Below are 25,494 nucleotides of genomic sequence, written 5' to 3' on the forward strand. Positions count from 1 at the left end.
GTAGACAAAATGGTCGGGAATGTCAAACTGCAGATTGTTTTCAGAGATGTGTGACCTTGCTGTATTGTCATTGTAAACAAATCACAGGGTGAAATCTAATTTTACAGACCAATTGTATATGTGAAATGAACTTCTGACCGGAAGACTAGGGAATCATTGGAAGGACGAGTAAACTGATCTAATAAGTGTGGCATCAAACTGATGTGATTGATGGGCATCCCTTCCTTGATTTTTTGTGTGCGTGTTGTTTCTTGGCAGAAAGTTAGAATCACTAGCAAGCTAATTAAAAACTTTATTGGAATTCTGATACCAACAAACTATCACTAGTACATGATACCAAATCTGAAGAAACTTAAGATTTTCTTTAATATCTTCTAACAATTCTAAAACAAATTATTTGAAAGTAAAAAATCGTTGATTTCAGTTAAGGTAATTTATACCTTAACTGTGCCTAGGATTATAGTTTAAGGGCAAGTTATAGTTTTTTTCAACACACATACTTTGTTTTTACATATTGGGGATAAAACTTTTGAAGTGTAAAAGATATCAGCAAAAGTTAATTCTGCAGATAATCAATGTGCTTTGCCAGCTACAGTTTTTCCTTCGGTGACATCATCTTTAAAAATGACTAACTTTAAAAATGACTGACATCTTCTTTCATCCTTCATACCTAGCCAGTTTTAATAAAATATGGCTTTTGATTTAAGTCATTGTTCTGCCACCACAACTCAGCCTCAGTATAAGCTAGTGGACAATTTTAATTTAAAAAAAATTAAATTATGGAAATAAGATTTTGGTCCCTTGTAGTTGAACTATTCTTTATGAATATTGTAGTATCTTTCAGATCCCTAGGGAAATATTTTCCCCTTCCTATAATTGCACTGGAAAACTTTTCAAGAACTTGCATATATTTGAAGAATTTAAAAATAAAGTTGACTCTATTGGGTGGTGAACCTGTGTCTATAGCAAAAAAACTGTCACTTTTTAGCAAGACGTCATTTTGAACAGTGATGATTTTTTTTTATAAATTGCAGTTTGTGCAGTATAATCAGAAGCGCTTCTTTCCTTTAATGCCATCAGATTCCTGGCACAAGTTATTTTTGCATGTCTAACTTCTCAGCCCTTCTGTGTAATTTGGTGCTGCTGAATATAAATGGGTTCTTCCTTTCCCTCAAACCACTCGGCCTAGATGTGCACATCAATAGTGTTAATTTCTCTCTCTTCTAGAGTCACTTTGTGGCCTGCATGACAGCGATCTTGAACCAAATGGGTGACCAACATTATTCCTCTTACATTGAAACTTTTCAGACAAGCTCAGAACTAGTGGTAAGTTGTCATGAAAATGAAGGCCAGCAGTCCCTGCCCACCAACATTTTGAATTTCCATCCTCACCTTTTCCTCTCTCAAGGTCCAAAAACTTACAAATACCAGTTGTAGATGAAGGGGAAAATAAAAACGAAACTGCTGTATTCAGATATCATGAATGGTCTGGTACAAACCTGACTTCTTGTTCTCCCCTTACTTGTGAAGCATGACTGAAACCTTCTTGGTTTCAGAAGACTTCGATTTGTTGTTACATTTAAATTTGGATCCTTGGACAAACTGGAGTTTCTTTCTTCCCCTCAAACTTTCTCCAGGGCAGAGCCTTAGCCAAATACCCAAGAGCAACCATTGACCCAAAGTCGACCCAAAAGAAAATAAGCCCAACAGAACCAGAAAATCTGAGCAAAACAAGGATTGGACCACTTGATGAAATATTCTTAAACTTGGAGGGCAGGGGGACTTTAGAGAACAGCCAGTCCTCAGTCTACCGCAATTTTGGTGTCATTTGCTCTGAAATCTGCCCCTCCGCCTCCTTGAAAAGTTTTCCCCATAGGAAATAATGGACCCAGTTAATTCCAAATATTTTTAGAATTAACCAGGACGCCAATACCAGTCTATACAGATATCCTGGATTTGATTGGGATTCCCAAATATACCTGGAAAATACCAGTAAGGTATTTTAGGATATATATTTAGAGTAGTTATACTGAATCATATACGCCTAGCCAATATACCTGTGATCTGGCAGCCTTCCCTTTTTGGCTGAGCCATGCTGTAAAGCTTACAGCATACCTCAGCTGGGGATAAAGGGCTTTTAATTGACCAAAAAGTGAAAGGAGGAAATATTGAGTTTAGCTATACCATTTTAAAGATGGATCTTAGCACCACCCTTCTTATATTGGCTGCTGATGGAGGGACCACACAGCCACCCCATAGTTCCCATTTTGAATTGGAACAAAGGCGAGTTTCCTTGATGCACTTTAAGGAGGAAATCTCCACAAGTTATAATCAGAATGAGCAAGATATGTGGAGGCTCCCATCTAAATTGAGGGCTTCCTGCATTCCATGCGGGGAAAAATTCTCACATGGAAGCAGCCTATGCCAGTGGACTATATTTCAGCAATGTGAAATGGAAAATTTCCAAATCACAAAATTTTCTGGAAAATCTTTTTATGCTATATTTTTCCATGGAAAAATTTCCATCTCATATTCTTAAATATAGTCTGTCAGTCATGGTAGATGTGCTACATGTGGGATATGAAGCCTGGACAAACCCCAATGCTTGTATACGGTCCATGCTTGTACATTGAATATTTGCCTTCTTTTGCTAATATTAGTTAAAGTTTGCTAACTTTATTTAAATATTTAAATTGTTTATTTATATTTGAATTGGAAACATTTCCAGAAAATTTTTATCCAAATTTTCCTGGAAAACCCACATCACTGTTCTATTTAAATTTGTGTCAGTTAAATATAAGTTAATTAACAGAAACTCATTTAATTGTGATACTAATTTTATTGATTTGTATTCATGCTGCTGCAATTTCTACATGAAAATGAACTTCCAGGGCAAGAATATTGATACTGATTCTTTTACTTTTGTTTTATTATCCCAGATCACTGATACATTTTAATGGCTAAGTAGGGACATCATGTTCCATGGTCTTTGGATCATCCATTCAGTTTGTGCACGTGGTTGCTCCCAGCAAATTTTCCATGAGAGCAAGTTATTCTTTTTTTTAAAAAATCCAATACGGAGGTGATGTTTTCTTTTAACTACAAAGAATGAAAATTGACTATGTCATTGTTGTCTTTTAGGACTTTTTGATGGAAACATTCATAATGTTTAAAGACCTTATTGGAAAAAATGTCTACCCCTCAGATTGGATGGCCATGAGCATTGTGCAGAACAGGTAATTAGAACCCTCCAGGTCAAACGCAGGCAAGATAGTCACGGTGAGCAGCCTACCAAAGACATGATAAATCTGAGATGGCAAAGTGAGGGTGGAAGTGTCAGGTACACACCAGGTCATGCTGCCTGGCTTGTCAGCTGCCTTCAGTTTGATGGGTCACAAGCAGAGCAGAGCTAGCCAGAGCAAGAAAGCTATCCTAAGAGCAAAAAAGATTATCACAATTGTACTTCCCCTCCCTTGTAGTAGCTATAGTTGCTTAATCATCCAGTACCACAAAGGTAAAATGAAAGAAATGTTTGAACATATTACATTGGGACATCTACAGTAGATAGAATGCACTGCTATACCACTTTGCATTTATTTCAATTTAAGGAATATTGGGTGTATAAATAAAGCAAAGAAGGATTAGGTAACACAGGGGAAAGGCACTGCTAGCTGTGTGATCCAAACATATATATAACGCTAGGGCATCCAATCTAGTTCTTGGCATTCTGTTAAAGATAATTGAGTGTGGCATTTGTTCCTGTTTATAATCAAATAATTCTATTGTTCAAAACATTATTGCTCTATGATATCTATGGTATCTCATCTCCTTGAATATCAGCACCTAACAACTATAGAGCTAGGTCCATGAAAAAAATGTGAATTCAGTTGGGTGGATTCTTATTTTAGTCATCTGAATCATCTCCAGTACTCAGGATTGGAACACCACTGTAGTCAGAGCTTTTTTTCTGGGAAAAGAGGTGGTGGAATTCTCTATTATCACATGTGCGCGCTCACTGTCTGTAGTGAGCAGAAATGCAAAATAAATGCCTCCAAAACACCTCCTGATGTGGTGGGTTGGTTGCATTATTTGTCATTGCAGGAACTCAGCAAACAGTTGACCAGGCGGATAACTAATCCAACAACTATTGGATAAAAGTAGTCAAAACATATACAAGAATACTGGTAGCACAGGCTCAATCTTGACTTTATATAGGAGATTAGTATGATGAATTAGGGACTAATTTTAACCAGCTTGATCATCACCTGTGATTTCTGAATTAGCATTTATCACCATCACCCAATAATTGGCCCTGGCAAACTCATCCTGAGTTATACACCATCCATCAGATTGATTCATCCTCAAATGCATATCTGAGGGTGAAGTTTCACATTCAAGCCATGACTTGGAATGGAAACTTCACTAGTTACCTTGGTTGATGACCTTTACTGAGCACTAGACAGGAGTGTATCACCTTGCTAGTCCTGCTGGGCCTCTCAGCAGCCTTTGATACCTTGGTGTCCTTCTGAGTCACCTCTTGGCTCTGGGACTAAGAGGAACTGTGTTACAGTAGTTCAGAGCCTCTCTGGATGTTCTGAACAGATGCTTGGAATCAGTAATGGGCTGGATGAGGGTGAACCGGCTGAAACTGAATCCTGACAAGACAGAGGTTCTGTGGGTTAGTAAAAAGGCAGACCAGGAACTTGAGCTCTTTCCTGTCTTGGATGTGGTTATACTTCCCTTGAAATGTCAGGTTTGCAGCTTGGGAGCTTAGAAAACCAAGTGGCTGTGGTGGTCCACCATGCTTTTGTCCATCTTCAGCTGGTGCATCAACTGTGCCTGTACTTGGCTCAGTCAGATCTAGCCATAGTGATCCATGCCTTAGTTCCCTCTAGACTGAAATATTATAATGCACTCTACTTTGGGCTACTCTTGAAGAGTAGAAACCAATTGCTACACTTAGGCCTGCAAGATTTCCTGCTATGGCAGTAGACTGCTTAGCAATCTCCATCGTGGTTCACCTGCTCCTGAAAGGCCAGTCGGAAAAAATGCAAAATGGGGGGGGGGCAATCATGCTAGCATGCAATATCTCTTCCATGATTGTCATGACATGGGGGGCACTCTAGGAGTTGCCAAAAACTCTGTAGTTTAACCATGGAGCGTTTATGAATCCTAAAGTGCCCCCACAGAACATGACATCACTTCTGGTGAACATATTGTGTGATGACAGTGTGTCTATCCCCACTCCCACCTGCAAATACTCCTGGGGTTTCTAGGCTGCAGCCTGTCAACACTTGCTTCATACCTGGGCACAATTACAGGGGATCTGAAAGTATCTGGTTGGGGAAATAATCCAGCTCCACACATGCAGAGCTGCATTCTATAAAGTTTACTGCAACAAAGGAATTTTTATAAAGCACTAACGGCAGGCCCTTCCAACAGCAGATACCATTAGAACTCAAGAAGAGAGGAAGCACAGCAAGAAGCAGGGGGAAAACAAGATAAGCATTCAATAGGTTCCTGAAAAGTAGAGAGCTGCCCCTACAGCTGCCCCAAGTCTGCAAATACTGTGTATAATATCTCTCTGCTGGATAAGATGCCATGTAGCATATGCTTCCCTTAAGCTTTCTTCTTCTTTCTTTTCCCTCTTTCCTTTTCCCCATCTTCTGTTTCCACTCTCATAAAAGTATCTCTAGATTTCCTCCTTGAAGATTTTGTTTCTGCATGGAGAGATTCATGCAATGGGGCTTAAGAGTGAAGGCAACTTAATATGAAAAGTGAAAGCAGAGTTCACAGCAAATTCACAAAGGCACATGACTAGTTTCCTCCCGCCTTCAGAACGGGAAAGAAAGATGTGATAACAATTAACTGAATGTTGGCTCATCTGTCAGTCCCTCCCTTCCTCCCATTCTTCAGGTGGACTGTCTTGGAGGTTCTTTTTCCTCCATTGTCCTCCATTAAGTTTGTCATCACAATGATAGATAGATTTTCTTTGTTGGGATTCTTGTACTATATCAGCATTCTTCATCACACTCTGAAATTCCTTGGGCCAAATTAAGTGTTAGGGATAAATTAGAACTTATCATCCTATAACAGGATATAAAAGTTTCACCTTGAATTGTCCCCTCCTTGCATTTTTAGCTTGATGTTTCAGGTTGAGTTTCAGAATTCTTACTTTTTTTTATTTTCCAGCAACATCAGAGGTCTCATCAGTTCATTTTTATGACAATAAAGCAATAACAACAACAACAACAACTGTCATAGATCCAGAGGAGTTAGCCGTTTTAGTCTGTAGTAGCAAAATCAAAAAGAGTCCAGTAGCACCTTTAAGACTAACCAACTTTATTGTAGCATAAGCTTTCGAGAATCACAGTTCTCTTCGTCATCTGACGAAGAGAACTGTGATTTTCGAAAGCTTATGCTACAATAAAGTTGGTTAGTCTTAAAGGTGCTACTGGACTCTTTTTGATTTAACAACTGTGTGTTTATATATTGCCCTTCTGGACAGATTAGTGTCACACTCAGAGTCTCTGTGCACAAGACATCTTACATGGGAACGCTCAAGTGTAGACAGACGCAATGTTGGCCAGGAAGTGTAGTTTTAAAAGACAGAGCCATGGAGATAGCTCCTCAGAGGGTTTGTTAATTTCATCTTTGCCTTACCAAAGGAAAGCCTTTGAGGAGGTGAGGATAAAATTAACAAACCCTCTGAAGAGCAATTTCTGTTGGCTCTGTCTTTTAAAACTACAATTCCCAGCAAACATTGCGTCTTCCTACACTTGAGAGTCCCCGTGTAAGATGTCTCATGTAGAGTGGTAAACAGTGTTATTATTATCCTCATAATACAGCTGGGCAGCTGGGAATAAGAGGAGAGGCTTATCCAAGGCCACCTGCAGAGTTCATGACAGTAGTGGGAGTTGAACTAGCAGAGTGAGATGTGCTTTTCGTATCTGGGGACCCTATGCAGCTGGGTGAAGTAAGTTTAGGCTGAGAGTATGTGATAGGCCCAAGGTCACTCAGCGAGCTTCCATAGCAGAGGAGAGATTTGAGCCTGAGTCTCTCAAGATCCTCGTCCAACACTCTAACCACTATACAACATTGCTTCAACCTCTTTTTTGTGCATAAGCAGAAGGCATCATAGTGAAAAGGGCCTACTCACCTTGTTAGTTTGGCTGCAGCCCACCCAAGGCCCAGAAAGAATCTTTTGTAAATAGTTAGCTCTCAAAACTGTTAGATCAAGTGTTACCAGAACTGCTCTTTTAATGGGGGAATTAGCTTGCAGTCTGGATTTAAATTAGTGCAGGATCTTTAGCCAACTATACCAGAGTCCTTCTATCAGAACACTCGTGCAATAAAGAGGCAAGACTAATAAAGATAAACGTGTATTTACTAATGATGTTGTGTATACCTAAACTAGCACACACATACAAGGTACATACGAGAGACTAGGAAATACAGAGTAGGAAAAATAGAGCCGGTTGCATTTGCAGGAGAGCCCACTTGAGAACGATGGAACTGGGTATACTCATCTGGTCACGGTGTGGAAGAAAGATGTAGCAGCGAAGCGTGTTGGTATCTAGTGCCTGCACTAAATTCAGAGAGAGAGGCAGCGGAGGTTCGGGATAGGAATGGCACGCGTGCCTCATGTCCTGGGAGGCCGGCTTAAATACCCCCAAATGTACCCTGGGGCAGATGCCTTTCCCTTGTGGTTCTCTAAAGGGGAACAAAGAATGGCTTTACAACTACCCTAAATGGGCCACTTTAGTGTTGTGATTGTAAGATCGTGACACCTCGGGAAGTGGGGACAAATGAGGGAGGGGGAGCGCCGGGCGGGTTAATCAGATCTGCCAGGAAGCTGGCGTTGTCTGAATAGTATCAGTCCTGGAATGCGGAGGTTGTATAGGAATGCGTCCATGAAGTGCTAGGACAGCCGGCACTTAGCTTCCATTCCGGGGTGGCTTTCAAGATATGCAGAGCAGGGCGAGGCTGGTCGCTGCGGACGTGGTCAGCACGCTTCCACGAAATGGCTTCTCAGAGCAAGCCATTCAAGCTGGTCTTCTGGCTGTCTGGGAACATGGCTTCTGCCAGGGCATGACTTCGGGCTTGCTAGCAGGTTGCCCAGTGGCAAGGGCAGACTCAGTGGCCGGCCCGCAAGAGGCTCCCACGGGAGCTGGCCAGTGGGTGCCTGGCCAGGCTCGTGGAGGCTCCCTCCGGCTGGCACTGTGCTGCTAACAGCATGGCTCTCGGCCCAGGCGAGGCAGGCATCCATGGAGGCAGGAAACGGGTATAGATTATACAGTCCATAACAGTGTAGAGACAGGAGTGAGTGGTACAGTTCATAATGGCAGAGACAGAAAGCAGGCATGGGCAGTGCTGCCTTAAAACAGAGTCTTTAGTGTGGCTTTAAAACAACCACGCAGGAAACATTTCATGGCAGGCCTCACAACAGGAGGAGGAGGAGGGGGTCTTTGGCAACACAAGGCAGCTGATAAAGGAGCCAGTGGTCTTTCCATGAGCAATGCAGCTAGCTCATCTCTTCCATACAAAACTGTGTACATGAATTCCAATTGCTGAAGGTAGTGTGAACACAGGGTGAAAGTTGTCTCCTCAGCCCTTCTTGTAGGCTTTCCCATGAGAAACTGGATATTGGATTAATTAGTCAAACCTTCAGGGCTATTCTATAATTTCTCCATAATTCTTAATTAGGAGAATCTCCAGCACCAAAGGTCAACATAAAAAAGAGAAGAGCTAAACTGACTGCCCTAACTAAACTTGATGTTGAAGTTTACAAGTCATACTCTGAAGCAGACCTAACAGCAGCAGCAGTAAGTTTAATTGTATATGGCTAAAGGCCATCACAATACAAAGTTAAAAAACAGACCTAACAGTTACTGTAGCACATTGACTTGTCCAGAATTGCCCATCTATCTAGGCATCCTCCAGTCCCTGCATTCCCCTGGCTGGATCTGTATGTAACACATAGAGACTGAGCAGCCAAAAGAAAGCCTCTTGGAATAAGCCTTGCTCATTCTTCACATATGGCAATACTCAAAAGAGTAAATGCTGCATACGTAGACATTTGAAGATGGTTGGCAATGATCCTTTGAATGTCTTAATAATCTTTTGAATTGCCTTTTTTTCTGCCACTTCAGTCACCAGCTCTGCTTCACTTCACTAGTCTTACGCCACTTACCGGGAAGGCAATTGCCAATCTGGGTTCTGTCTTCTCTTTTTAAAGGCACTACTTCTCATACCCCTCAACCTTGCTATACTGATCAGCAGCAGTCTGCTACCCAAAACATAGAAATCCCCACCTGAACCCATGTTGCTCAAGAGATTCTCAAGCAGATCCCCACTGAGGTGAAAAGAAGCTGCCATTCTCATAATCAGGACTCCAAACCAATGAAGAATCCCCATGCGGAAAAGCCTCAGAACTCATATAGTTCTGAGGCTTTTCCGCATGGGGATTCTTCATCTGTTCCGTCCTCATACTCCTTCACCCACTCCCACCCACCTCCCACTCACTCTTAGATGATTGGGAGTTTGTCATTGCCAAACCACTCCTCCTCCTTGCCTTCCTTCCTTCAACTCCTTTTGTTTTCAATCTTTTTTTATTTAATTCAGTGCTCGTATCATTATATCAATATACTGTTGTAATAATGGGTTTAGCAGGTTCTATGAATTCCCAACTTACATTAAAAAATTTAAGACTTTAGCCCTTTCCCTTTTCTGTTATATCTCCATGAGGGAAGGGGCTAGAGATTTAATTTTTTTTTTTAATGAAAGCTGGGATTTGGAGAACCTGCTAAACCTATCATTGCAATGGCATGTTGATATAGTGCTATAAAAGTAACCATTTTTTTAAAAAAAATTCAAAAATCCATGGTAGCTCAGGAGAGGTAGGTGGCCACTTGTAATGCCAGAAAAAAGTGGCACAGTTTCAAAATGGAATAATGCTTCACATATGAAGCAGAACAGACCCAGTAACCCTTGAGCACTGCTCCTTTTTGCCTTCTAGTGTTAGGGGTTAACCAGTGGCAGTCCACATGGTGCCCCCCAACCCTCAAGGGGCCTTTGCTTTCAGGATATTTTATTCTCTCCCTTTGCTTACTTGCTGGGCAAATCAAAGAGGCAGGTCAGAGAGGCTTTTCCGGAGAGTGCCGGGAAGAAAATTATGCCATTATTCCTCCAAGCCGGTGTCCCCCCCACCCCACACACCTAGTAAGCTTCAAGCAGAAAGCCTTCTGGCCACACCTGCATGACTAAAGCCCAAGGCTGGGTGCAGCTTAGAAAGCATCTAGCTTTCCCACCCACTCCTATCTGTGCAAAGACAGGCAAGCATGGAGGGAGCTTGTATCAACCGTCCCCACCCAGGAATGCTGTCCTTCCCCCCTGGAAGTATTGCGTGTGTCATTGGATCCCCTTGTCTTTTTCTTGATCCCTAAGCATGTCTTCATATTCAGTGTTTTTTAATCCAGCTATTTTATCAATATATTGATACAAACATGCACAAAAATTAAAGAGGATGCTGTGATGCCACTGATGACACCACCAATGACAGCCCCCTCCCTTGAAAATCCTGATTATTTAAAGCATGTGTGAAAGAAAATAAACCCACTCCACAACTGTAAAAATGCAGAGGGCGGGCAGAGGGAGGGCAGGCAAACCCATTTGTTTCATTCTAGGGAAAGGACTATGGAGGAGCATCTGCTTGCAGTGCAAAAGGTCTGAGGTTCAACCCTCAGAGTCTTGAGTTAAAAGGACCAGGTAGTAGGAAATGTGATAGACCTCCACCTGAGACCCTGGAGAGCGGCAGCCAATATGAGTAGACAGTACTGACTTTGATGGACCAGTGGTCTGATTCAATATAAGGCAACTTCATATGTTCATATGGAACTCCCCCCCCGCCCCCCCCAGACATTTTGGCATAACAAGCAGACCTTTGTGCAAAAATTTCTCCTGCACTCTTTGATACTTGTGTCACCATTTAGAGTATTTGTATGCACAGGTTATTAATCCAAATAATAGTTTTTTAATACTTTCATGACTTAACAGTCCTTTTCATCTCAGGCGTCTCACATCTCAATTGCTTTGCACAGCTAGAACATGTCAGCTTCTACATTATTCACAAATACAATATTTTTTTAATTCTACAGAGCACCGACACATTGATCCTGGCTTAGATCTTGCTCCTTAGAGATGGCTTTTTATTTACATCGCATCAGTTGCTGACATTAGCAATTGACGTGTCAGATTACTTTTTCTGTGTGCGTTGCTACCTTACTGACTCATAACTCTGGGTTGTGATTTGAAACAGTAATCAAAAAGACTCTTATTGCTAAAAAAGTTTGCCATTAAACAAAACTGCTAACTGATAAAAGAGGAAAACTGAAATATTACAAAAATGTAAGTCTTAGTAAGACCTGATGTGAAATGTGGTATTGTTTACTTTTGCCATATACTACTCTTTGCCAATGAAAAACAGTTTGCTCTCTCTTTACTGATGAGTTGTTGGTACTGCAGACATGCCTTTATAGCATATCTTTTTAGGTTACTATTTGAAGAAGTTTTACTGGTTTTATATTTAAAAATTCGGTATGGAAACTCAATTTGAACTTGCCAAAAGACAAAAATAGCCCCACAACTTGCATGTGTAAGGGAAGGAAGATGATTATGGTTCAAATCAGCATTCACCTTAGAACAAGTATTCAGGTATTTCCTGCAGGGCTAATTATCCAACAGACATGGGCCCAAGAAGTCAGCAGAAATTTTCTAGGGTTTAAAGTTCTAACAAGTATTTTTCTGACACAGAGCTTTTCTTGTTTCTTTAATTAAGCGATTCCATTTATAAGCTATCAACAAACTTATCTACTAGATTTTAATGTGGTTTGTAACAGTGTCTGTTTGCAAAAGCATAATAGCATCTCCATATGTCCCCTGTGATTTTTTTGCTTTCATTTTTTATGCTGCATGGTGAAATGTTGGGCAGTAGTAAGCAGTTTGTGTTACGAGTTTCCTGCAGTGCACACAAATCTAAAAACAAAATACAAGGAATGGAAAGCAGTTTATGCTGACAGATACTGCTAGTATCTATGAGTAGTCATGCATTTGGAGGGGCACAGTGCAGGCAGTGGGCACTGGATGCAGTCTATCACCCCATCCCATCCCCTCAAAAAGTGAAGACTTAGATTTTGAGTGTGGTGGAAGTAGCTTAAACACATAAAGTCTGTTCTGAAAACAAATACGTTGGAGAAAAACTAATGAAATACTGGAAGATTAGTGACTGGATGGCCAGCTTGGTTTTGCTGCATTGTAAATAGCAGCTGTAGGAGCTCCCAGACTGGATGCAATCTAAGAAACTGAGACTCAGCTCCCCAACACATTTCACAGGCACAATCATCAGATACCGCTAAGGAACATGAAATAAATAAACTAGTGAAGGAATTTCCCACATACGTAAAAGAATGAATCTGCATGGAAACACTACAGAAGCCTCAGCCAAGAACCTATACAAATCTAGCAACCTGATACACCCTGGGATTAGTACTTCCATTGTTTTGAGCATTAACACAATCAGAACATGACTTTCTGGTTATATACTTCTCTACACTGGCTGTATTTCTCTATGTCTCAACTGCCCTCTTGGTTTTCAGCTGCCCTGCACCAAGGTTTGCCAAGAACCATATGGTTCCGGCTGTTTAAAAAACGTTTCCTTCCCATTCTCCCTTTTACCTGGGGTTGTTACTCCAATAATTATCTACTACCAACAAGAGAATTCCCCCTTCCAAATTTTATGCTTTCATCCTGATTTCCTTGTACACCAGATGTTGGGAGATGAGGTCATCATGAGAGTGAGCCAGAAGCTTTTGGGGTTTCTGTTTCTTCCCCCTTTCCCCCTCCCTCTCCATCAGCTCTCCTATTCAGAACTTGTAGAGTTTGGTCTTTGTAAACAGAGCAGAGAGTATTCTGTTTTATAGTGCCTCCAGTTATTTGTGGAATACTACTGTTTTCCTGAGGAAATGATCAATTGACTCTCTGCCAGACAAGACTTACTGTGGATGTAGAGGCTCTCTGTACAACAGATTTCCCCACATGCTACAAACCATCATCAATATTATTCCTTCTAGTTCCACAATGCATTGGCCATTAATTACTGTCATTTTTGTCTGCACACATAATTACTGAGCAAAATGTGTTCCTTCAGGTTAATTTCACCACCATGGTTACATCCAGGGCTCTAGTATATACCAACCTGTTCAAGCTGACTTAAAGCAGTGTTTTCTTAGCCTCCATCCCCAAAACCTCTCCTCCACTTGAGATACACTGAAGTGTATGGGAAGAACACTGTTGAAATATTCCACAGTGACTGGAATAACTTCCACTTGTCTATCAATCTGAATCAAGGTCAGTCCACAAAACCAGTTATTTTCTGGACATCACTATACAGCTACATGACGGACAGTTAAGCAGTACTGGAAACAAACAGGGGCGACCAGACTTACCTGGCGTCCGGTTGCTGCCGGCGGGCCGGGAGGGAGACGGGGAGCTGCAACGGCTGGGCGCCGGCTTGCTTGGGACGCCCGGGCGGGCCGGCGCCCAATCAGATTCGAATCGGGGGGCTGGCCAATCCCGGTTGCCCAGGCCACCCCCGGGAGGGGCGGGGATTGGCTGCGGACCTCGGGGCCGCAGTTCTCACCCAGGTCCGGCGGCTGGGTATTTACCCAGCTGCCGTCCCCGCCCTCCTCACTTCGGCTCGGACGGCGGTCTCCCACCCACCTCTCCCCTTTTCTTCAGGTTCTTCATTCTGTCACAACTTGGGCGGTGGGCATTGGGTCAGATCCCTTTTGGGGGGAGCTGGGGGCCTCTGGGCCCCAGGCTCCTCAGTAAGGAGATTCCCATAAGGAGTCTTGGGAGTGAGGCATGGGGATGCATGCCCAGCTCGGGGGCTGCCACGGCATCCTCACTCCCAGGTGGCAGGGGAATCACCCAGGGGTGTACACCCAGGTGATCTCCCCCTTAAATGTCACTCCTTGGGTTCCCTCCCCCAGCCTGGGTCTGGGGGGGGGGTTGAGGCTCATCGGCTGTCAGGCGGGTCAGCCGATGCTTTTGCGGATCTGACCCACATGCTGCGCCAATACTCCTTGTTCCGTTGCTGTCAATAAAGTTGTGGCCATGTTTTATCCATATCTGTGTGTGGTCTCGGTTTGTTGCGGGTCCCCCTTGCTCCCTCCACTCGGCCTAGGCAGCAACCCTACTGTTACATGTATCTAAATGGTTCCAGCTATGAACACAACATATGATCCATTGTCTACTCCCAAGCTCTCTGTTACAACCATATTTGCTCCAGTTCTTAGGATGTGAAGGTACACCTGGATAGTTCTCATCAGGTATCCTTAAGATTGCCAAAGAAGTTAAGAAGCAGATTTACAAGCTCAGAGTGGTACAGAGTAGCAGCCTACTACAACAGGCCCAGTATAGAAAATAATGCAACACTACAAGTTGTGGCCTGCAGCTCTTAACTGAAAACCAGTCTAGCACTTCAGCAATTATCTAAGGTTATTCCTAACAGTGATACCTTTTGTTATTGACTGACAGTACCTCAGTCTTGTCTGGGTTTTAGTTGATTGGGCCTCATGCATTCAATAACTCTCTCCAATTCTATTCCCTTACTCTGCAGGGGAGCTGAAATGATTCTTTCTTTTGACTGAGACTGTAAATTGGGACTGTGAGTGGGAGGGCGGGCTAGGTATTAAGCCTCAACACATACCCTGTACTAGCCTGCATGTTTTATCACTACAGACTGTTTCCTACCTCCAGGTGAATTTCTTCACACAGCATATAATTAACTAATCTATTTTTTAGGTTCAAGTGGGTAGCCATGTTAGTCTGCAGGAGATCAGCAAGATTTGTGTCTGGTGGCACTTTATAGACCAACAAAATTTTCTTTTTTTTTTTTTAAAAAAATATATATTTAGATAGAAAATAGACAATAAGAAGTAGGGTGGGGGGTAGAAGGAAAAGAGAGAACAACAAAAAAAAGAAGTTACATATCTATTACATTGCACCATTCACTCTATTACATGTCTTAGTATTCTGCTAATCAGCTCTTTATTTGCAAATTTTTCCATTTGTCTTCTATAGTGTCCATAAAGGACCACATCTTAGTTGAAAATTAAATTTCTCCAAACTTACCTTGTATCCGTTTGTAAAAAGGCTCCCAAATGTCGTTATAGGTTGTAATGTCCAATTCTTTCAATAAACTCGACAATTTGTCCATTTCAGCTATCTCAAGTATTTTTTTGGCCAGGTTTTCTTGTGTTGGGATAGTTGTCATCTTCCAAAGTCTCACATATGCAATCCTAGCTGTTGTAATTATATTCAACATCAAATGCTTTTGCTCTTTATTGACCGGGACCGATATGTGGTTAAATAAAAAAAGTTCTGGTTTCAAGGGTAGTGGAGTTGTAACATTGTATGCACCATCTTCCAGAACTCCACTGCTTTTTTGCATGTCCACCACATATGGTAATAAGATCCCGGTATCTTCACACACTTCCAGCAATTATTTGACATATTTAGGCGACATTTAGCTAGCGTAACTGGAGTTAGGTGCCACCTATAAAACATTTTATATACATTTTCCTTCAATGAGGCCGATTTTGTCATCTTTAAATTACTTTTCCACATTTGTGACCATTCCTCTAAATCTATTGTGTGTCCCACATTCTCGGCCCATTTTATCATAGTATCTTTGACCTCCTCCCCCTGTAATTTTGCCTCTATAAGTATAGCATATATTTTCTTCATCATTTTAACATTGGTACCACATAGTATCACATCAATGTTTTCATCCTTTTCGTAAAAGCCCACTATTTTATCTTTTTTGTATCTAGATTCCAATTGTGCCTGGCCCCACCATCCCAACTCAATATCTAACTTTGCCATTTCTTTTGGATTTTTTAGTAGCCCAGCTGGTTTCAGTAAGATCTTATAGGTGAGAGTTTTTCCCTCTTTTTTCAACAAAGGATGTGTAAAGGCTTCAACTGGGGAAACCCACAAAGGGATTTTCTCATAAAAAGTAGATCTCATTCTTTCCCAGACCAGTACTAGTGCTTTCCTTATCCAGTGATTTTTGAAATATTTATGGTTTTCCCATTTTTTATACCAGAGAAATGCATGCCAGCCCATCAATAGGTCATGTTCTTCCAAGTTTAAAAGCCTTTCATTTTCTAAAGTAATCCACGCTTTCAACCAGGTCAGCACACAAGCCTTATAGTATAGGGTCCAATCTGGTAGGGCAAAGCCTGCTTTTTCCTTTTTTTTTTTTTGTAATTTTTTTATTTTTAATATCTAACATAAAAAACTACAAAAGACTACAAAGATATAAGGGAAAAAGGGGGGACTGGGGAAAAGGGAAGAGCAACATATAAACAAAAAACGCATACTACTCTACATGTCTTGTATTCCCTTCATGCTGCAATTTTTCTTTAAAGTTAACTTTATAATATGCTATCAGATTGGTAGATCTTATACAATACAGACTATATTCAGGATCAGGTCTTCTCCCCCCCCCCCGCGTCTCGGTCTCAGTTCTCTCTGCGCAGCTGCAACAGCTGCGCTCGTTCTCTCCTCCCCCCCACTTTCCCCTTCAGACTTTGAACTTTCCTCTTGCTGAAACTCCTGATGGTTGAACAAAAAGTCTGTCAGCTGTACTTCCTTTTTTTTTTTATTAACTACATTAACTAACAATACAAAGGGAAGAAAGGGAACAAGGGGAGGAAGGAAAAAAAACACAACAACTACAACATGTAACAACTATGCTACACAAAATGTTTTCCCTTCATACTGCCATTATTCAAAAGTTAAAGCTTTATGTTATATTGATGGAGTGGTTGACCTTACTAAATGCAAATTACAATTTAAATTCAAATTAAATTTTCCTTCCCCTCCTGGGTCCCGGATGCAATTCTCTCTGAGCAACTGCAGCCGCAGTGCTCGTTTCCTCCCCCCCCTCCTCAGACTTCTCCTTTTCGTCTTGCTTGGTGCACTGAAATTCCGGATTTTTATCCTCAAAATCCCTTAGTTGATCTTCTGATAATATCTTGAAAGCTTGATCTTTGTGACTGAACCAGATTCCTTCCGGAAATAACCATTTGTACTTTATTCCACGTTCTCTCAGAAGAGCTGCGAACTTTTTATACTTAAAACGTCTTTTCCGAACTAGAAATGGGACGTCTTTCAATATCTTAACTTTATTACCCAAAAAGTCCAAATCTGCATTGTATGAATTATATAGGATAGTGTCCCGGATCCTCTTAGATGAAAAATCAATGATGATCTCGCGAGGCAGCTGACGCTTCATTGCATATTTTGAAGTAGCCCGACGGACTTCCAAAATGGCGCTTTTTACTTCTTCTTTAGTTGCCCTCGCGGGTGTCGCCAGTAGTTCCGAGACCAGACCCTGTAAATCCTCATTTTCCTCCTCTTTCACATTCTGGAGGCGCAAAATTGTCTGTGTTCGTTCCACTTGTAGCCCGATCAGCTGGCTCTCCACCAGCTTAAGCTCTTTATTCGTAGCCTTCACGAGTGACGCACTTTCCCGAGCAGACTTCTCTGCCCCCCCGCTGCTTCCTTAATGGTTTTCACTTCGCTCTCAATTAAGCCCACCCTTTGATCTGTTTCGTTCAGCTTGTCAACAAAGGGTTTTATGGCTTCACCAACCGCCATCCGCACTACTTCCTCCAACGACTCTCCCCTCAGGGCAGCCGAAACTGACTTGCCCAGAGCGGGACTTTGTTTTTTTGTTGCCATTTTAGGGGGGGGGGAACCGCCAACCAGATTCTGAAACTCAGCGAAGGGGAAGAACGAGCCTTCTTAGCTTCAGATCCCACCACTCCTTCGCGTGCGCTTGTAATAACAGAAGGGATTCGCTTACTTGCAGGCTTTCGCCTATTTCTGCTCTTTGCCGTTTTCCATGGCCCGGCAGCACTCGAGGCGCCGCGCACGTCTGCCGGCCTCCGTAGGGACAAACGGGCAATTAACCCCCCGCATTGATTCCGGGGGGCTCTTCCCGCAGCGTCCCGGACCCAGCCTCCCTCACTGGGAGTTTTGGGGGCTAATCTTCGCAGATCAGCCGCCCGGACAGGGTGCTCGGGCGCTTCCTCTCGGACCTGCGAAGAGGAGCGTCCGACATGGCTGAGAAAACGAAACCGAATCCTGTCAGCTGTACTTCCGATGTAATCTTGTAGGTTTGATCCTTATATCTGAACCAGACGCCTTCCGGAAACAACCATTTGTATTTTACATCACATTTCCTCAGGAAAGCCACAAGTCTTTTATACTTAAATCTTCTTTTATGAGCCAAAAATGGAACATCCTTCAATATTTTAACCTTGTTGCCCAAATAGTCCAAGTCCACATTGTACGAATTATATAAGATGGTGTCCCGAGTCTTCTTAGATGAAAAGTCAATAATAATCTCGCGAGGCAGCTAATGCTTCATTGCATACTTTGAAGATGTCCGACGGACTTCCAAAATATCGCTTTTTAACTCTTCTTTAGTTGCCTTTGCAAATGACGCCAAAAGTCCCGACACCAAATCTTTTAAATTTTCACTTTGCTCCTCTTCTACATTCTGAAGACGCAGTACCGTTTGGGCATGGTCCACTTGCAATCCTATTATTTGATTCTCCAAGAGCTTCACTTCTTTACTTGTTGCTTTCATGAGTACTACGTTTTTGTGTGCAGACTGCTCTGCTCCAGACACTGTTTCTTTAATGGTTTTCACTTCGCTTTCCACTGAATCAACCTTTTGCCCCATTTCATTTAACTTCGCTACAAAGGGCTGCATAGCTTCAAAGACTGCTCATCTGACCATCTCTTCCAAAGTTTCCCCCTTCCCCTGTAACATTGCCATCACCGATTTACTCATTGCAGGGCTCTGCTTTTTCGTTGCCATCTTAGGGGGGGGGTGCCAGCTAAGTTCCGAAACTCCGTGAAGGGGAAGAAATCCGCACCTTCTTAGCTTCAACTCCCACCAATCCTTCGCATACGCTTAGAAATCAGAAGGGATTCGCTTACTTACAGGTTTTCACCTTAAATCTGCTTATTGCCGTTCTCCATGGCCCGGCTGAACGTGATGTGCTGCGCAAGTCTGCCGGCCTCCGTTGGAGCAAACGGGCAATTTACCCCCTGCGTTGCTTTCAGGGGGTTCTTCTCGCCGCGCTCCGGACTCTGACTCCCTCACTGGGAGTCCTGGGGGTTAACCCTCGTGGGTCAACTGCCCGGTCAGGCTGCTCGGATGTTTCCTCCTGGACCTGCGGAGAGGAGCGTCCGACATGGCCGGGAAAACGAAACCGAGTTGCCTGCTTTTTCCTTAATATCTTGTAGGGCTTTCAGTTTAATTCGTGGTTTTTTGTTCTGCCAAATAAAAGATTGTACAGCCTGGATAAGGTCTTTAAACCAACAAGATAGACCAACAAGATTTTCAAAGTATAAGCTTTCGAGAGTCATTTCCTTTTCAGCTGCTCATGCTGCTCAGTAAAATGTGGACCTTTCTTATTATTTTAAGATTATTTTAAATCCCCCAAAATAAAAATGTCTGTGAATCCTAAATTCTTTTTTTAATTATATTTTATTATTTTTTCCAGATAAGAAAGAAAAAAGAACAGATAAAAGGAACAATAAAGTTTTCAGTACAGTTTCAGTAGGCTTGCTTAGCTCAACATTATAATTCTCCAAGACTTCTAATTAATCTCAATAAAATTTATAACTGTAAGTTCTGATATTTCATACATTGTTGCCATCATGTTGGATTCTATTCTGTACTTTTATTATTTATCCATTCATAAAAGGGATTCCAAGGTGTAAAGAAGTCTTCTTCCACTTGTCCATTCAATACAGGTTAATTTGTCCATTTATGCAGTTTCCATTATCTTCTCTATTAGTTCCTACTGTTTGGGTATCGCTTGTCGTTTCCAGTAAGGCGCAAATAGAATTCTAGCTGCAGTTATTCTGAGTATTACATACACACCCTAGAATAAGATGTGAGAAACAAGTAAATAAATTGAACTAGGTTTATAAAATTGATCTGCAACATGAACTCAACTTGGTAACCTAATTAAATTGTACTAATCAACTAAAGCAGCCCTTGAAGGCTGCTCGATTAAGGGCAATGCTATCCTGGGGCAAAACTCAGCACAAATATTTTTGTTGCGCTTTGTTGCTCCTTACCTGCACATTGTGCTGAGTATCAGTCCCTTCTCCCCATGTCATACAGCAGCTAAGATTTAGAAAAATGCTGCCCAGCGTCAACAGGCCTTCTGTCCCACACCCGCTGGCTGGTTTGGATGAACTCCATCACTGAATATCTCAAGGTGCTCAATAATTTTACTACCTATCATACTTGATCCCACAGATTCCTGCTACTTAGTCCAGGCCTTATCAGTTGAAACCAGGCCTATTTAATCTACCCAACACCCACTTCCTGGTATGAAGCAGGGAAAAAAGGGAGCACAACAGAGTCAATTTTATGTGCCCCTATGAATATTCTTGCTCAGACCTGAAGCCACTTGATAATTCCATACTGCAAAAATAAGGGTGTGAGGGGAGGGAATGCAAGTGAAAGCCTGACAGAGAAGCTTTGGCAGGCCTTAAAACAGGCACTGCCAAGTCTCTTTAATTGGCCAGAGTACACGGGACACCCATCAGCCGTAACTTTCATAATGCCTCTCCCCCTGATTCCTTTGAAAGGGAGTGCTGGAAAAAGCCTCCCCCAGCCCCCATTTAGGAGCAATAGTGGGAGTATATGGGTACATGCTTCCTTGTGGAAGTAATTTAGATCTTTAATTGTTTCATAACATATGTGATCTATTATCTATTACAAAATATAGCCAGTAAATTTGATTCATATTGTGTAGTCAGTTACATATAATTAAGTTCAATTTGGGATTTATTGTTGAGCCTCTGTGATGAATAAGTACCACAACATGTTGATTTCTACCTAGGGTTGCCAGCCCTGTAGCATTTGCATGGAGTGGGGTGGAATGTGTATATGGGAGCATATTTGATGTAGAGATTTCACTTTGAGGTAATCACCTGGAAGTGAAATTACCATCAATCCCCCCCTCCCTGCCCAAAGCTCTTTTAAGTTCTCCCAATCTCTATAGTAAAGATTGTAGAGATAGGGAAAATCCCTAGAACATCACAGATTTGGCGACCAGAAGTGATGTTGCTGCATCAGTGATGTCAGCCCCCTCTCCTTTTCCTGCTGCAAGAGCTGGGAGGAGCTGAGGAGAACCAATGAAAGTGGGAGGTTGCTATGATGGACAACTGGGTAAGCCTTCTTCTCAGAGGCAAAATTCCTTTTAAAAGGTTCTGCAGTAAAATTTTTGGCATAGATTCCAAAGTCCTATTTATTTTGACTTTCCTTTTGCACTCTCTGTTTTCGTGCTGTTAAATTCTTTGAAACATTCAGACCTGCTGAGCTAATAACAGTTGCCACTTTGGGTTACAGGTTTCTTTGGATATTAGGTTTGGGTAGTGGTCATGCTAGTTGGATGGTAACTGGAAGAGAAAAAAAGTATGTTTGTGTATATGTGTGTGTGTTGACTACTAAGCAGAAACTGAGTTGGGCTTGGGGCTATAAAGTGTAGAGAGCATTTCCTCTGTCATCATTATGCTAGTTTGCAGGCAGTGGCAACACTGAACAGTACCTGGCATGATCAGAGGAACTAATTATTTAGAAGGGGCGGGCACTTCTGGGTGGTGTATTTTGTATACAGTTTCCCCTCCAAGCAAAGATTTTTAGCGCATCTGAATAAATTTAATACTGTTCACCCATAAAGTACTTTTGTAGTTAATGATTTTTTAAAAATTTCTGTATAAAATTGTCTGTTGTGTCAGTGTTTACCCCATTTTTCTTGCTAAATGTACTATATTTATTAGGGTTTTACCCTCATTAGTTGGGACTAGAACCAGGCTGAATATGTTTTCAGTATTCCTGGTAGGTAGAGAGTGCCCTCAAGTCATAGCTGACTTATGGTGACCCTTTATGGGGTTCTCACTGCAAGAGACTAAGAGCCAAGCTAGAAGTGACGCCTGACACAGGTTGGACACTTGTCAGCTTCCCTCAAGTTTTGATGGGAAATGTAGGCATCCTGGTCTTGCAGCTGTAATGGAGAGCCAAGCTGTAAAACTAGGACGTCTACATTTCCCATCAAAACTTGAGGTAAGCTGACAAGTGTCCAACCTGTGTAAGGTGTCACTTGTAGCTTGGCTCTAACAGAGGTGATTTGCCATTACCTGCCTCTGCAACCCTGGTCTTCATTGGAGGTCTCCCATCCAATTACTAACCAAGGCCAACCCTGCTTAGTTTCTGAGATCTGACAAAATCAGGCTCAGCTGGACTATCTAGGTCAAGGAAGTATTCCTAGTGTGAAAGAATTATTTAAAGAAAACATTGAGAATGCAGAACCTATATCACTCATAAAATACATGAAATTGCTGTTATTCCAGAGAGGTAGGCATAAAAGTAAAATGAAAATTGATAGTAGAAGTGCATTTCTATGATGAGCAAGGTAAATTTGCCTGTAGAGTAAGATGTTTAAGTAAACATTAAAGTGACTGATCAAGATAGTTTTCTTTGCTGATAGTCATCATAAATGTTCCATGCAATATAAAAAACAAGGAAAGCTCTTAGATATTTTTAAAGCCCTCCCTTAGAGTTATTTGACCATATGTGGTAAAAAAATGTTGTACAAGATGCTTAAATTTACTAACTTGTAACAAAAGCTTCTGAAATGAAATATCTTAAATGCAACATTTTTCAAGTATTTGCTGCATGAGTGCCAACAATTTGTGACCTCAATGTGCTCAATATATCAATAGGATTGAAGCAGAACAGGAGCTTTCTTTTTCTGAAATATTTTGCCCATATGAAAAAAGTATGTGTCTGTACACACACACACAAGTTGCTGGTTTCAGGGGCCACAATGGGTGAAAAATGTTAATCTTCAATGGGGCAACTGCACTTTAAAAGAAATGATCTGTATCAAGATCCTTGTCCTCCCTTGTCAAGTAATGTGCCAAGAGAGCAGAAGAACAGTGCTGTATGTGGCCCTTCCATTACCGTTTTTAAAGCAGCAGCAGTGAAGGCAACATGATATTTCCTCTGTTTTGGTACAATACTTTGCCAAAAAGGGGGAAAGATTGTAATTTCACAATGGATAGGTTTTTTTCCCTAGGACATCATTATTCTTTTGGAGAAATCTTTCTTCCCCCAAATTGTAGTATACTGGAAAAATATGAACTCTGCAAGAATTCAGTGTAGTCCTATATATCAAGAAGATAAACTCCTGTTGGAAAGATACTGTCAGCTCTAATACAGCCTCTGCTGGAAAACAAACAAATTTGTTTTAAACCTATTTTTGCATAGTCATATCTTTTTAGCTTCTCTTCCTAAGGGTGTGGAGAGGAAGAAGAGACCTGTTTTCATTCACGTGTATGTATTCTGATTAAGTTTATGCTTCAGTGTAGATGGAGATGTGAGGTGTGAAGCATGACTTGGAGCATTCTGAGCACAGAGGAAAAGAAATTTGTTTTCTCCCCAATGGGTACTCAAAGTAGCTTACATCATTCTCTTCCTCTACATTTTATCCTTATAACAACCCTGTGAGATACATTAGGCTGAAAGTGTATGACTGACCCAAGGTCACTCAACAAGCTTCCATGGCAGATTGGAGATTCAAACCTGGGGCTCCCAGAATCTAGTACAGCACTCTGACCATATTGTGCCATTTTTTAAAATGGGGGGAGTCAGGAAATTACAAACCAGTTATCCTAACATCTGTCCCAGGCAAACTAGTAGAAACTATAATGAAAGTTAGAATTATTAGGCACATATTGGAACAAAGCCAACTGAGAGGAAATCAACATGGCTTCCGCAAAGGGAAGTCCTCCTTATCAAGCTTTTTGCAAAACTGAACTAGCATATAGATAACAGTGCTCCAGTAGACTTTATATATTTGAACTTCCAAAAGGTTTTTGACAATGTTCCTCACCAAAGACTCCTGGGTACACTTAGCAATCAGAAAGTGGGAATAAATGAACAGTTGTTTCAATGGAAGTAAGCAGTGGGGTCCTGCTAGAATAGATATTTTAGGTGGTGCTGTTACCCTATGAGGTCTCCTTGTAAATTTGGGGAATTAGCAACAAGAAGAAAGCAGTGAGAGGAGGGGTAACTTAAGGATCTTTTACAGCTATGTATACGGGGATTGTTCCTCTAGAGAAAGCTTTCAATAAAGAAGCAGGTGTTCAATCAAAAATAAGTTTTTATTTAAAATAATAAAGATCAGTTACACGCACACACTGAGCTAACTAGAAAAACAGGAAGGAAAACTGGAGAGAGTTGCAGGGTTGGGTTATAATGATCAGTTCCATAAAATAGAGGGTGTCCGAGGAAGAGCAGCTTCAGTGACCAGCACGTTGCAGCAAGAAGAGGGAAAGGGAGTTCAGACATGTAGACCGAGGATGCATGGGTCAGTTCAAAGTACACAGATTGAACTATGGCAAAGGGCAGTCCAATTATACTGTGGAATGAACCCTGAAACAGTGGCAAAATGGCTGTCTCTGGGGTGAGACGAATTAGGAAGTTGTCTTCAAGGTGAAACAATAAAGTTGGGAAATACTGATTGTGCCTTCTTGAGAATAACTAAAGGTGTAAAAAGAGGATTGATCACTCATGATAGCTGGATAGATGAGGCTATTAGAGCCCTGAATGGGAGAGTGGATAAGGAGAGGATCAGAAGGGTGTGTGAATGGATCAGTTCAAGTACCTCTGGAGACCTCCATTGTTCTATGATCTTGCACATCTCTGGGGTGTGGGTCTGAAAGCTAGTCTTACTTCAGCACTCACATTCCAGTACTTTTCCATTTCCTGCCTGGCCAGGCAGCTTGTCTGTGTTTTAAACACACGAGGAGAGGGGCTTATGATATTCCATCATCATCAGTTGCCCTATTATTGTGAGATTGGGCATGACCACTTACAGTGCTATTTAATTTGTTCATAAATGTTCTGGATTTGAGGGTGAGCAGTGTAGTGATCAAGTTTACAGATGACACTAAATTGTTCAGTATGGTGAAAACCAAGCCTGCCTGTGAAAAACTCCAGGAGGACCTCCAGAAGTTGAGTGAGTGGGCAACAATGGTCAAATCCACATTCACCCATTACCCGCATGTTTATTGGATATCTTCCGTTTGCCTCCAATCCGCGATTTTTTCCTCTTCGTTCACATTCCTGCTTCCAATCCGTCTTTCTCGCGTGTCCCTCCGGTCACGCGGCCGCTCGAAAACCGCTTTTGGGGGCGGGACCTTTTTTTCCTGCCCATTTTTTTTATTTTTTTGAGCACACTTTTCCGTTATTTCGATCTTGCCTTATAAAGAAACATCATTGAAGATAATGATGCTTCTCTTTCCCCCACTGACAGCACTGATGGC

General features: G+C 41.8%; 1 protein-coding gene across 1 annotated transcript in view; it reads left to right on the forward strand.

Annotated features, from left to right (window-relative positions):
• The window catches only part of DOCK2 (dedicator of cytokinesis 2), a 470,704-nt gene that overhangs the window by 281,880 nt on the left and 163,330 nt on the right, over window positions 1-25,494 (forward strand). Inside the window, exons 28-29 of the mRNA XM_054976977.1 lie at window positions 1,228-1,326; window positions 3,142-3,236. Coding sequence (XP_054832952.1) covers window positions 1,228-1,326; window positions 3,142-3,236 — 194 coding nt within the window. The remainder of the gene's footprint in view (window positions 1-1,227; window positions 1,327-3,141; window positions 3,237-25,494) is intronic.

This window comes from Eublepharis macularius, chromosome 4 (assembly GCF_028583425.1).
Source record: "Eublepharis macularius isolate TG4126 chromosome 4, MPM_Emac_v1.0, whole genome shotgun sequence".
Lineage (NCBI taxonomy): Eukaryota > Metazoa > Chordata > Lepidosauria > Squamata > Eublepharidae > Eublepharis > Eublepharis macularius.